The sequence below is a fragment of the Epinephelus moara genome, chromosome 23 (genome assembly GCF_006386435.1).
Source record: "Epinephelus moara isolate mb chromosome 23, YSFRI_EMoa_1.0, whole genome shotgun sequence".
Classification (NCBI taxonomy): Eukaryota; Metazoa; Chordata; class Actinopteri; order Perciformes; family Serranidae; genus Epinephelus; species Epinephelus moara.
This window is the reverse complement of record NC_065528.1, coordinates 16,432,569-16,447,819: the sequence shown is the minus strand read 5'-3', so window position 1 is coordinate 16,447,819 and position 15,251 is coordinate 16,432,569. Positions and strand designations below refer to the sequence as shown.

At 37.8% G+C, this 15,251-nt stretch overlaps 1 protein-coding gene across 2 annotated transcripts in view; it reads left to right on the top strand.

The window, feature by feature from the left end:
- Positions 1-8,312: 8,312 nt before the first annotated feature.
- Positions 8,313-15,251, top strand: part of atxn7l1 (ataxin 7-like 1) — a 39,421-nt gene continuing 32,482 nt past the window's right edge. Inside the window, exons 1-2 of one of the 2 annotated variants that reach the window (XM_050036450.1) lie at positions 8,313-8,824; positions 9,282-9,350. In XM_050036450.1, coding sequence (XP_049892407.1) covers positions 8,728-8,824; positions 9,282-9,350 — 166 coding nt within the window. In that variant the 5' untranslated portion in view covers positions 8,313-8,727. Of the gene's footprint in view, positions 8,825-8,848; positions 9,176-9,281; positions 9,351-15,251 lie in introns of those variants that run through there. The other variant, XM_050036451.1, reaches the window with a different exon arrangement.

Sequence of the window (15,251 nt, the reverse complement as noted above, 5' to 3'; positions counted from 1 at the left end):
GTCAAAGCTCAAAGTTCAAGGTCACTGCAACTTCACAAAATGTGTTTGGCCATAACTAAAATTTGGCAAATTGGCACAAACGTCCACTTGGACTTACCAATGAATTGATTAGAATTTAGTGGTCAAAGGTCAAGGTCACTGTGACCTTGTGTCCATCTCATTCTTGTGAACACAATAACTCAAGAACACCATGTAGGAATTTCCTCAAATTTGGCTCAAACTTCCACTTGCACTCAAGAATAATCTGATTAGAATTTTGTGGTCAAAGCTCAAAGTTCAAGGTCACTGCGACCTCACAGAATGTGTTTGGCCATAACTTAAGAATTCATATGCTATGACAAAATGTCTATGAGGATATAATTAAGTGATGACATTTTATATCCAGAATTTCAAAGGTCATCTTCATTGTGACATCACAATGTTCTGCAAAGACACTTCTGGCCATTACTCAATGTCATATCTTGGTCAGATACTGAATTGGCAACACAAATCTTGGGTGTCCACCTTGAAACTGTGCTGATTGTATAGACCAGGGGTCGGCAACCTTTACCATCAAAAGAGCCATTTTTGGTCAAAAAAGCTCTCAAATAATCTGCCTGGAGCCACAAAAAAATAGGAGCCTTACAATGAAGGTAACAGTAAGTCTAAATTCACCTATCATTTTAACTGATAGATCTAAATGAGCATTTATTAATATTTCTTACCACAAGGTGGCTGCTCTGCAGTGGGCCATTTATGATTGTTTGCAAACAAATATGTCCATGTGCTGTTGAATTCTCTACTCCAATTCTCCTCCAATACTTTTTTAATCTTGAATCCATAGCTAGCTTAGTTAGGGAGATCCAGGGCAAACCATTGATACTGAGGTTTGACAAAATTTGTAGGAAAAGGTGACGGGCCGTATGACGCACATTTAGTTGATGAAATGTAAAAACTTTTTTTTTTCTGTGTATAGACTGCACATTTTTACAGTTGAGAATGTAGGAGTCACTCAAGGCCTTTGACAATGAAAAATGATAATGAAAATGTAAAAAAATTGCCATTATAAATTTCTATGTAATTTTTTGCCAAAGCCATAGGGAGCCACTGGATAGGGGTGAAAGAGTCGCATGTAGTGTCTTTGCAGCAACATTAATATTTGAGACATTGTCAACTGACCAATGCAAGAGACAACTGTCATATACTTCTGGACAGACATGGACTTAAACTGTAACTACAACTTGACTTCTTCACAGACGTATACAACCCAGAGGCGGTAAGTTTCTCCTGGTCATGTGTGAAACAGATGATTATGCAGAGCAGGTTTAAACATCTGAAAAACAGTATAATTAGGGGCCGGGCAGCCTAAGCTGCTATTGTTATCCTGCATGTTGTTGTTCTTCTTCTTCTTGTTCTTCTTCTTTCTTCTTCTTCTTCTGAGGAAATCCTACTTCCCATGCTCGAAAAATCACCAAACTTTAGCACAAAGGTCCAGTCCCATGCCAGATTGCCTCAGCTGCAAAAACAGGCCAATAGTCCTGCTGGTGGCACTACAGCAAGCCTCTAAATTTCAAAACTTTGAAAATTCACAACAAATCAACCATATATGTTACAGATTTGCAACTTTCACCAAAATGTAGCCCCAATACTGAAGAAACTTTTGTACATTTAAACCTATTGCAAATTATGAAGTCCAGCACTCTGTTTTTTTCAAAAACTGTAAAACTTACTGAACCTATCTCCTCCCACAATTTTTGCTCAATTGACACCAAACTTGCTACAGAGCATCTGCAGACTGTCCTACACAAACCATCCACACAGATTTTTGATTTATCAAAAATTGAGCCTACAGTGCATCAAAATGTTTGACTGTAAACAGTATTGTAAACTTATACTTGCAAATTCTTGCTAAATACATTTTCAATGTTCATTAAAAAAAAATGACAAAATTTTGGAGTCATGGAAGATGATGTCTGGAAAATATCAGAATTTTATCTCAAAAACGGAATTTTTTACAGCATTTTGAATTTCGCTCTCATGCGAACAATTGGAGTCAATGCAAAAATGGCATTTTTAAACATCAGTTTTTCACTTATGGAGCCAATAAATCATTGTTAAAAACAAATTACCAACATCTCCATGCTGTCTAGATGCAATTTGTGTATTTTCGGATTTTTGTCTTAATAACTGAATTTTTGACAGCCGTTTGAAATCTGCCTTTACACACTAACAGCTGCTGTCTTGTACACGGGTGACTGGCTTAGTCAATTTGTGAAGCTACATGTGACATCTCTGTTTGCCAATTAGCTCAGCGAGATAGAGGATGGTTCTTGGTGTTGAAGATTGTGAGTTCAAGCCTCGGCTCGTGCAACATTTCCATATGAGAAATCTACCCAAACTTTTCATAAAGGTCCAGTCCCATGCCAGATGTCCTCAACTGGAAACACAAGACAATAGTCCTGATGGTGGCGCTACAGCAAGCCTCTAAATTTCAAAACTTTGAAAATTCCTAACAAATCAACCATATGTGCTACAGCTTTGGAGCTTTCACTTTGAAATTTGCATTTACATGGCATGGATGGCTACTGTCTGGCACCCTGATGCTTGGCTTAGTCAGTTTGTGAAGCCACAGGTGAACTGTCACTTGCCAGTTAGCTCAGTGAGATAGAAGATGGACCTCAGTCTCAGAAGCTGTGAGTTCAAGCCTCATTTAAGGCAGAATGGACATTTTAATGTGAAAGTCCTATGTTCAGGCATCATGTTATGTGGATTAGAGACTACTAAGGTTAAAATAATTATGATCCAGTTATTTTCTATATTAAATGTTTGTCTATAAAATTATGTAGAATTCATATTACCTTTCCCCAATTCCAATCTGGCATCCACAAACATCTCACTTTGTCTGACTAAAGGTCCAAAACCATGATAAAGCAAGATTTGAGGAGGATATCCTCAAATCTGCGAAGGTAACTCCAACACTGATGCCTGAAACAATCAATCCATCATGAAATAGTTGTGGATTAATTATTTGTTTGACTTATTGATTTATTGACTAATCATTGCAGCTGTAGAATTCCTATAATGAGCTAGAAGAAGTTTTAAACATATATACCGCAGAGTTGTCTCTTGCTAATTAGCTCAGTGAGATAGAGCATAGTCTCTTATGCTTAGAATGCCACCTTTTTTTCATCTTCCTACACTCTGCTTGTTGCTCAGAATTGTCTAATTTTGCCTAAAATTGCCCGGCCCTGACCACTGCTGCGCAGCAGCTATACTTTTGTTTGGATTCAGCCGCTCAGGTGAGATTTAAAAAGAAAAGCCTTATGAGTCTAAAAGGGTGAAATAAAAGAGTGAAAGCATCTGAAGACGTTTGTGACCCAAACCCATTAATATGACCCTTGAAGAGACAGACAAACAGTACTCTGTGTTTCCTTGTTTGTCTCCTGTGACCTCCTGATTTGTCCTGTGACCTCAATGATCACTGTGCGGGAAACAAACACAACGCTGTGGCTGAGTCACCCTCTGTATGAGAGAACAGAGAAGTGTGCTGGTGTGTGTTTGTGTGGGAAAGGAAGGATTGCATTTAACCACAGATGAGCACATGAGCTGTGTGTGGACTCTGTGTGTGTGTGCGGATTTGACCTGATTTAACACATCAGTATAAACTAATCAAAGTCATTTCCTGGCCCTCGTTTAAAGGCTGTCATTTCCTCTGAATCTCCACCCTTCTCAGTCTCATTCACTCTCCCTCTGGTTCAGTGAAACAACCAAAAAAAAAAAAAAAACGATCTCATGCTGCGTCATGTGATCACGTGTGTAGCCACTGGATTCTTTAGCTCTGGCAAGTTTTTTAAACCTTTTAAGCATCATAAAGTACTGTGTTAATTCTAATGACTAAAATCTGGATTTAAGGGGCGACACTACAGGGTAAAACTTTAACTAATACAAGTAGATATCAACATGAAACTTCCCCTGTTCATTATGTACATTGAAATAATTAAAATATTTTTTTTATCACTCCATAAATCAGAAAATACTGTCAATAACCATTGAAAAATACTACTACTTATAAAAATTTCTTTTTTTTTAGGGATATAATATTCTTTAAATCAGGCGATGAATGATTTATGGACAAACCCTTCCGTGAAAGCCTTCAAAATATAGATAGGAATATAACTGGAAAGTTTGGTGTATGTAAGTTTTGCTGAAGTTAAGATTTTTGGTTCAGTATGAACAAACTCATTTTGAGAAAATGGTTGTGAAACAGTGTTGCAGCAAGGATTCAGATCCATCGCTCCAGTAAAAGTGTTAATACCACACAGTCAAAATACTCTGTTACTAGTGAAAGTCCTGCACTGAAAATGTTACTTTAGTAAAAGCATGCAAGTAAAATCATGAAAATGTACTGAAGTCCCAAAAGTACTCAAAGCATAAGAAGTTAAATCAAATTAATAAATCAAATAATTAAAAAATAAAATAAAATAAAAAGATTAAATTAAATCAAATTAAATTAAATCAAATTAAATCAAATTAATTTAATTTAATTTAACAACAATGCCACAAATCCTATTGTGTTAAAAGCTTGATCCATAAAATTTTTGCATTTAATTTTTTTTTTTTTTTTTTTTAATCAAAATAGCTGCCAGTTACTTTTCTGATCAGGTGACTACTTGTTTTAGCTGCACTTGTACATTTTTTACATGGTTTGTGAGCAAAAATATTCATTTGTAAAGTAATTTAAGTTATTTGATAACTGCTGTCCTATTTTTATGTAGACAAAACCATGATGACCCTGTTTAGTCATGCTTTTATTTAATCCATTTTATCCTTTTCCTTGGTGTCATGGTTCGGAAGCCTCTGTGTTAACAATAAGAACTCTTTAAATCAAATTGTGAAATGGTCAAGTAAGCTGACTGGCAAGTCCCAGCTGAACCCCTGTTCCCTGTATACCAAACAGTTACACCGGATACCCATGACCATTTTAAATGACAGTTTGCATCCTTTGAATAGCGAGTTCCAGATTCTTCCCTCTGGACGGAGGTTTTTAGTCCCAAGTTATAGAACTAAACAATACAAAAACAGCTCTGTTCCAGCTGCAATCACACTGGTAAACAAGCTGTAGAATCTTTGCACAAAACTGCACAAGTCAGTCACTTTGGAGCATGTATCTTATTTTTTATTTATTGATTGTTTTTTATCTCATTGTTTTATTCTTATTCTATTGAACTGTTTTTATTCTTCTAACCTATGTCTTGTAGGGAATTTTGCTCTTGGCGTTTTTAATTATTTTCTTGTAGGGAATTTTGCTCTTGGCGTTTTTAATTATTTGCTTTTATTTCATGCTTTTATTTCATGCATTGCAGCACTTTCTGTCGATTTTAAATTTCTTTCTTGTATTCTATGTTTTATGTTTTGTTTTGATTGTTCAAACTGTGATGGATGTTTTGACTCTCAACTGCGAAACTAGTTTACCCTTGGGTATCAATAAAGTAACCTGAACCTAAACCTGAACCTTAATAACTGTTAGTGGAGTAAAAAGTGCAATGGTGCGCTTTACGGTGTTGTGGGGTATTGGCAGAAAGTAGCATAGTGTAAAAATACCCAAGTGAAGTAGAAGGAGGGGGGGGGGGGTGACATGGAGCAAAGGGCCAAGGAATGGAATCAAGCCTGTGGCCACTGTGGCAAGGACATTGCCATTTTACATGGGGCACCCACTCTACTTTCTGAGCTACTGAGCCCCCCAGGTGCCTCAAATTTCTACAAAATTCTACTAAAATATATGATTTTTTTACGATACATATCTTTAAAGGTAGTGCTGTAATGTAACTAAGTACAATACCTGAGTACATGTACTTAGTTACATTACAGCACTGCCTTTAAAGGTAAGTACTGTAAAATTTCATACATTCTTAGCCAAAATAAGACACTACAAGTGGATAGGATCAAATATAATGATTATAGATCATATGTTTATGTTCCCATATGTTTAAATATGCAACTGTGCTTTTTGTGAAGGACAAGGACAAAATCTGTAATGTAGATGTTTTCTTTCCAGTTGTCTGAAATTAGACAAAAGTCAGAGAAACAAAAAAGCTATGTCTCCACCTGTAGTGTTTCTCCTTCAGTGGTCAATTTGTTCAGTATTATTATAATGGAAGAAATTCTGTCATCCATTTGACATTAATTTCCTTGAAAAGGAGGCCATCTGTGTGTCACCTCACTCGACCCCGACTTTGCACTTTGAGTGCAGGTTCTGCTTTCAGCCACAAGAGGTCTATGTAGTGCCATGAGCCTGACCTACTGAGCCACTTTGAGAGCCTCAACATCCCGAGCCAGTTTGTTTCCGTGACCACAGAATTCAGATCTCTTAAATCAGTGTTGTACTGTATTAAATTCACTTGTGAATGCATGATGCAGATGGAACTTCCTCTGGACTTTAGGTCTGAAAAATCCCTGCTTTTCACCAGTCTCTATGTGACTCCATTCAAAGAGTTTTGTTGGCAGTGTAAAAGCTGAGACATTATATAACTGGCTCCAAAATCATTTACATCTTTTTAGGCTCTCAGTGAAATAAAATAACCAAACTGCAGCTGTAACCTCACAATACAATCTGAGCTATTAACACCATCATGTTATTCATACTGTTGTTCTGACCCCCTCCTTCCAAAATCCATTATACCCATTACTTTGTAACTCCCTGGCAAGCCCTCATAGTACTCTCATTTTGCTTAATGAAGCAGAGAGATTTAAATCTCTGGTGCATTTTTCAGGTTCACACAAGGGCCCCTTTCCCGCTCAGTCTGGTATTAGATATTTATTTTCATGTTTACAAAATGCCAAATTGTAACAGAGATGGGAGCCCTAAACTTTGAGTTTCAAGTCCTTAACAAGGCATAATGCGCTCTTCAGTGAACACAATGCCAATAATGTAGTTACAAAAGTCATAAATGCTTTTTAAAGTTTTCATTTATCAGTTTAAACAAGTTTGTTAAAGAGTTAGCATAGCATTAGCTCGCTAACCATGTCAAGTTGAGTCTGTTTGTGCACCTTCAGACATCAAACAAAGTTGGATGTTGTTGCGTCTTGGTCTGTTATTTTTGACCTGGACTTTTTGCACACTGCAATTTGTTTTTTTTTGTTCACCACCGTGTCGTTTTTGTACGTGAAGGAAATTATCTTTGGTATCATTTTTTTCCAACTGGCGCTAAGTAAGGTAACATTAGTCTTCGGATGCTGTCATGTTAGTTCAAACTAAATTAGTCTAAGGGAGTAAGTGTGAAGTTCCTGCGAATACATTCTGTTAATGTTAGCTGATCTAGGAAATGACATAGACTACTTTTTCATCATTGGGGCTTTGAGGGAAGGTATCGAGCATTTTCAAGTCTAAAAGCTCAAGTCCAAGTGAAGTCATGAGTCACTGATGTTAAAGTCCAGGTTGCAAGTCTTTCTTTGATTTTGTCAGGTTGGTTCTAAAGTCATCAGATTTTAAGTTGGGATGACTCAATAAGATATGCAAACTTGTGTTATCAGCAGAAGAACAAACATTAATCGTTCGTGTCACTCGGGGATAAGAGACTGTACGATTCCATTGAGGAATCAGAGACCTGAACACCTATAGATCCTTCAGTAATCAGTTAAAACAATGGATGATTCATACACACACATGTAAGCGCCAAACTCTTTTCTGCTGCTGCTGATAATATGTCCTGCTGGTGGTGTGATGTTGTTCTTTATGGAAATATGTCACCACATGCCTCTAGTGCTTTTAAAAATGATATGTCCTTTTATATTGCATCAGTTTCATCTCAAGTTTTCACACATTTGTTGATCATTACATATTAAGTAACTTTGCCAGTGTCATCAGTTCAGATGATGTTACTTTCGGTAATGAAGGTATAGTCTTAACATTTACAATCACAGCAACAAGTAAATGGATTATTCCATTATAATATCCCCTCGGTTTTACAAATGTATCAAAAGCTGTTCATGTTCAGCAGCATTGTGTGGATAGGGTACGGTTATTATTATTACCACATAATTGTTATGTGTGTGTCAACTCAAATTTATTTATATAGCACCTTTCATACAAACATGCAAAGTGCTTCACATGGCAACATTGGAATGACACAGACACAAAACAATAAAATATTAAAAAAAAGCAAACCAACCAAAACAGAACAAATGAAGAAAAAAGATGATTAAAACTCCATAGTATAAAAATTAATAAATAAAATAGAATAAAAAAATGAACAGGAGAAATAAAAGTAGGTAACAATCAATGGTTAAAACTTCAAGACTGTGATGTTACTCTACATTAAAAGCCAGATTAAAAAAGTAGGTCTTTAATTTAAGGATACAGGTTGTGTTGTTATGCTCAATGATTAACCTTCTTTTTGATAGAACATAAATGTTGATAGGTCTGACACTGTTATTTGTTTTTCTGTCTTCCAATGCCATTTAAATAAAAATATAGTTTCTAATGTTTTCTAATGCAACATAATGTAACAGTGAAGGTGTCCCACAGTGAGAACACCGTGTGTAAAATAAGCTTTGGGCTTTTCTGAACTTTTGAACTCGAGAGCTGCTCCGTCTGTCGCTCAACCTCTCAACCCTCCGGAAGTTCCCGAGCCGAGTCGAAGCCCGCCGAGGACGACGTCAGCATATTTCGTTCTTTCGTTTTTCGCCTGCTGCGTGCGAAGGAGAGAGAGGAAAAAACGGCTCTCAGCAAAGCAACAAGAAGGAAGAGCAATGGCGACACTGGATCGCCAAATACCAAGTCCGGATACCTTCCTTTGCGAGCCTTGGTCTTCCTTCGTCAGTGCGGCTAAATTACGTTTTGTTGACAGTAAGTTCGCACGTCGGTAGCGTTGTTGTTTTTGCGGACAAACTGTCGGGAAGTGCGTGGTCCAACTGTCTGTGATTGAGTTGAGTAAGCTCCTCCACCATGCAGCGTCTGTCAAAGCGCAGCAAAGTAACTGTCAAAAAATATTACTACGAAATGCAATATTAATACGCTGCTTTGGCGCTCGTGCACAGGCGCGCGAGCCAAGCTAGCCGTTACAGTGCGGAGTTCGTGCCGCTGTGGCTCGTGCGGTCATGATATGCTCAACTGTCCAGCTGTAAGTTTGTTAGCTTTGACAGCTTCACTCGCGGTAGGGGAAGCCAGCTCGGGCGCTAGCAGGCTAATGCTAACAAGGTAGCCAGGCAGCCTCGGACCAGCATGGCTCCACGCATGGCCCCAAAGTTTGTTGTGAATGCTCCTGCGTGTTTCTAAGTGGCTGTTGTGTTTTGTTCTGACGCAGACTCGTCTTTGGATAACAGCGACAAGGAGCTTTACTGCCTCGGTGAAGCCGTGAGGCTTAGCAAACAAGGTAAGGAAGTTAGACACTTCACGCTGTCACTTAGACGATGATGCTCTGTTATTGTTTCGTTATTCATGCTCTGCAGCTAAAATGATGCTAAGGTATATTTATTTTAACATCTCCTCACTGAAATCAACATAACTGGGCATCATACCTACTTTATAAATTCACACTGTAACGTTAATTGATATATAAGGGGTGCAGCCTGTAGCATCCCGTAACTAATGATTATTTTCTTCATGAATCAACTAATATTTTGCCCATAAAATGTCAGAAAATTGTCAAATTTATGTAAAGAGCATCCTTTGCTGTCTGCACCATTGCACTGTTGTCTTGCTGTCTACAAACCAGGTGTCTTAAATTCATTTTTAGGAATATCAGGCTTGAAATGTTATCAAATATTCAGCATGGTCATTTCATCTGGTCTCATTCGTCCATCATTTGTTTGTGTTCTCTTTCCTGTGAAATCTTTAAACCTACCTCTGAACCTAGCACTGTCATTTCACTTAATACTTTCATTTAACTCCCTGTAATAACCATAATCCTATATAAAATCTAGAATTTAAAATCAACAGGTAAATATAATTATAAAGTCAAAAGACAGAGAAAAAGATTTGTAGTAAATAAGATTGGCGAAAATGTGTGTGGCAGTTAAGACCTCAGACATTTAAATTTAAGGCCTAATATAATTTAAGGCTTTTTAAGGATGTGCAGACACCTGGTTTGCAGACAGCTAGACAACAGTGCAGTGGTGCAGAGAGCCAAGAATGCTATAATGGATATGTAGTTGTTAATATAACGGGTTGTCTTAAAGGATTTTGAGAATTTTCTGGCATTGTATGGCTAAAGGATGACTCATGGAGACCTGCGATGCTTGAATCACAAATCACATAGCATATGATATATGTATATGTCGAAAACCAGCATATATGGGTATTTAGTAGTCTTGTTGGTTGATTCAGGTCCAAATCTTGACATTTGAGTTGAGTTAATGCGACAATATTTTCTGGTTGAGGATTGATGCTTACGCTAATCATCTACAACATTTCATTTTTGATAAATTATAATCAGTAATGTGTATATAATGACGAAGTGGGTAAAGGCAAATAATAGAGCAGTTACAATATTTCGATATCCAAAATCTAAGCCCATATCTAGTCTCTTATCATGGTATTGCTTTATTGTCCTTGTTTTTAGCCGTTATTTCTATTTCAGTGCAAGCACACGCAGGTCAAATTCCTCGTATGTGTACACACTTACTTAACAGTTTCCCAGAGCTCAAGGTGATGCATTCAGATTGCTTATTAGTCAGTTTACTACCATGCACGACAAAGACAAGCATCAGACGTTTGAGAAATTGAAGCCAGAGAATATTTAGCTGGGTTTTTTTTGCTTGAAAAATGATTAATTGATGATTAAAGTAGTTTCTAATTCATTTTCTTGATTAACTAATCAGTTAGAAAGCAAATTATTGCAGCTGTACCTGTGTCATTAGAAAAAATAGCTTGTGATACACTGATGAATGGCGGAAAGTCTGTCTTATTCATTGTCTTTACTGTGTTGTTTTGGGGCTTTTGTGTAGGAATAAAGTTATAAATATAGCGTGTGTAAGTGGAGGGGGTTGTGGGGTGCCCCTAAGCAGTGAGTAGGTACCTCCACCCCCCCCCCAGAGACGGAGCCAAAGGAGTTCCTCCACACCTCACCACGTATAAATACCCACCAGAGCACGCGCTGCACACTAACACACTTGAGTCATCCCTGAAAGTTAAAGCGTGCTGCAGCGCTCGTACAAACACACTGACGCACACACCCACAGCCAGGGAAACTCTTCTGACTCTCACTGGTCAAATACCAACCCCACCCCGCCCCCTTCCTACACGCTCACTCACATGCCTCATCATCCTCTCTCAGAGCCAAACTGGAGCGGTGTTTCCAGAATTGCTGATCTGTTGGCAACATGACACCAAGGCCCGCTGAGAGTGATATGCACACACACACGCACACAGACGCAGACACCCATTACCCTCATGAACACACAGGGAAACATGTCTTAAATGCCTCATTTGTACATTTGTATCTCGCAGAACCTAGCATGATTCATTACGTTACATGTTTACTCACTTGACACTTCAGTGTGCGCACATATTTGTAGATGGCAAGGCCAGGTCGGCTGTAATTGGTGTGTGTGTGTGTGGTGCAGGACATGATTGGTATCTGTGTCTGTTTGTCACTCTCGCACACACAGTGGAGATGATGACAACCAACAGCAACTTTGTCGGCTAGACTGACAGCCACTGTCATCATCTCACTAGAAATAGGCAGTGTCGTAATGCTTCTATTTGTACTGGATTTAGTCAGGATGGGAATCATGAGGAACATTGTGTTATTGTGGAGATAATTTAAATGATCATTTACCGTAGTGTTCTTTGAGTGTGTTCAGTATTATCAAAAACAGCTGATGAAGATGACTCTAACTGTGAGGTGCAGTATGTAACACGAGTACAAAGATGTTTCTGCGAGCGTGCTTTGAGAGTTGTCCCAGATCAAATGTGCTTGGAGTGTAAATGCACTGAACTGCAGTATGCATCAGACAGAATGGAACTTACCACAGTGCTTCTCGCAATAGCTGTTTTTCCCTTTGGTGTTTGAAATCTCTCAGCAGAGGATTTAAAAAAGCCTTGGTTACCTAGCGTTTAGTATTGTCTGCATTTAAATGATTTGAGCTGAAATTAGTCAAATTACCCTGTCAACGCTTGAATGCAGTCAAAGAAAATGATGCATATATTTCCTGTACTTCGAGCAAACACTTTAAAGCGAGGTGGATTCAGGATCCATGAAACCTTATTAGAGATCACCTCAGTGAAAAATGCAGAAAGGCAAAACGCCGTAAAGTTAACACCAACGTACGGCCAGATTTGGCCTGTGATAGGGTGCCAGGTAGCCTATTATTCACATGTAAAGAAAGTGCCAGAGTGCATAAACAAAAGCATCATAATAGAGCTTATTTATCAGGGATAAAAGTGCTTGGGGACGATTGTCCAGACCCCCTGATAGAGGTGTGAACTAAGTCCCAAATATCCTCAAATCCTAGAAATACCCGTCATAAACCGGACCGCTGCGACTGGATTTGCAATATTCTGAATGTCTGTGTCTTAATTGGCCCCGGGTCTCGTGTCATTTTGCAAAATTAGCCCCAGGGCAAGGCAGGCTGAGTATTCCTGCTCTACACCTAAAACCTTAAGAGCTGAAAGATTAGGTAAAGAATTACTCTGCAACTGTTTTAATTAATTGTTTGAGGATTTGCTGTTTTTCCTCATCTTATGTGATAGTAAACTGAACATGACCTTAAGCTGTAAGAAATTGTGATTAAGTTAATAGAGAAAACCCGCAGATTAATTGATAATGATAGTAATCGTGAGATGTAGGCCTAGCTCTAGTGTCAGAATTGAAGCATAGTCTGAAGTAAAGAGAATGTGTGTAAGAAAAAAAAGATGAATAGATGTTGAAGTGGAATGATTTTGTCCTTGATGTTTATGTATTCAGCCTAGATGTTAGATCGTAACCCTAATTTCACATTTAATGCTATCAGTGAACCATCCTTACAGTTACTTCTGTCAAGGATTTCATGCTGTCATTTCCCAGGCAGGAGTTCATTTCTCAGCCTGGCTTTTAATACCTGATGATCAGATGACCTTGAAAACAGATGTTTGAAGCTTTATACAGTAATAACTTGGTAGTAGTAGGTTTAAACTTTTTTAAGTGACGAGTCCTTCATCATAATACAGTTCATTGACTCAGTTTCTCCATGTGACTTACAAAGAAAAGGTCTGCCACTTATTTTTGGTTGCCAACCAAAGGTCTGATTCTCTTATTAAGAAAACCTAATGCTTTATATATCTTTCAAGTTAATTCATTTCAACTTCCACCTATAACAGAATTACAGTCTAGCTTTCAGCTTTTCTAGGAATGTATTTAAATTCTTAGCTTCTTTAGGTAATGCAATTGAGCTTCCAACTCATTTTTACAATTCAGTTTCCAGGGTTCTCAGCATATAGAGTGGTGCTCAAATGAGTCCAAAAACTCAGAAATAAGTTAGCATTTTAGCACTCCTGGTTCCCTCATCTCAAAGTCAATACATTTCAGGTGAGATGTCTGAAATTTGCTCTGTGGTTAACACAAGCTTAAGAGACTTTCACGTTTTGTTGTACGACATAAAATACGTAAGCAAATACCCCAAACTTAAATCTTAAAGCTTTTATTTGTCTAAAAATAAAGGCGGTTGCTAACAAGCGGCTTGATGAGACTACAAAACATCATGCCAAACACAGCTTTACAGCCTTGTTGCGGTGGTGACATTTCGTCATGCGACTGAAGTGTAGTTCTTTTATAGGCTAATGCTAGCTTTTTTCCTTTTGGCGATTGCATTTGGGCCTCAAAACTCATAAAAGTGGTGTTCATTTGTGAAGATTATCTTGCCGAATAAAACATGCAAGTATCATAAACGTTTGTTTGCCACAGACAGTGTCAGAAATTAGCAAGGGCCACGGGCCATTTGGCCCGCAATTTATCCAAGAATGCCCCCAAAAGCAATGTTCCGGGGGCCAAAAGTTTTCGAAACAACTATATGTATTTATATTTTTAACAGTATTACAATCTGACATTAAAGTATAATTTTATTTTCATTAAATTAATTTACCGTCACGTCTACAACTCATTTTCCAGACATAATCAACGAGATTGCACTGATTACGTGAGAGTAATCTGACAGAGAAGGGGAGGGGGCTTTGCTGTACCATAAGTATAAATTAACCATTTCTTGGGTGATCTGTGTCTACACAATGACAAATTAATGAAAAATTAAGGTAGAATGAATGTTAAATTTTAAATTAACTTACTTCCAGGATTGCATCTAAGGAATTTATAGTAATTTGGCCTTTTTAACAGTAAAAGTAACTGTAATGTGGTGAAACATTAGTACTGCTATCAGTAGATTAATGGTTAAATCATCACATTTAAACTGGTTGAATTATAGGAAATCTGAGTGATATTTTGCAACCATAACTTTATGTAACCCATTATTTATTTCATTTATAGTGGTTTCTACTGAAGAGTGAAGACACTATCTTAGTTGGTTTTGCTTTTCATGTGCTTATTGTTAGAACATAATTACAATTTTTTGATGGCCCCCAAACATTTTGAAAATGCCCCCATTTTTTAGACCGTGGGAGCCAAAATTGCCCCCAAAATATTTTGTTAACTTCATACCCTGGCCACAGAGCTTATTTTCTGCAATAATCTGAAATTCAATGGGAAAAATCCTTGTTATGCTTTGGCAAGGGAACTGGAGTGACGCTAACTTTCTCATTGGCCTAAAAATAAAACATCATCCCTGAACCACTCTGTTAAGATTCTTGTGTTTTCGGCAAGGCTTCCCAATTTCAGCTGACAGCATTCACACGCATTTTCTGCAGGAAATGCATTTTGTAGTTTAGGAAAGAAGGAAGATCCTAGAACAGGGGTAAGCATCTTGTGACTCTTTAGCTGTTCTCTTGTGGCTCCCTGTGGCTATGATAAAAATGATAAGGCAATCAATATTGGTTATTTGCTAACATTTTGATTTATATTTGTTGAAGGCCTAAAGTGATTCTTACATTCTCCAAATGATCATTTTGTGAACTAAAATGCAAAGCCTCAGTAGCGGTGTCTGGCCTTGAATCTAGCTAGGCGAGTTATCAATTTCAAATCCAGATCTGTTTGCTTTTGTCAAAGTACCAAATTACATAACATGTGGGTGAATGCTCATTAAGATCATGTTGACTAATTTGGCCTTGTTCAGCTGTGTTACCTTCATTATAGGCCATTTAGAGTTTTATGACTCTGCAGGTTTTACCTAGATTTGTATCTGGGATA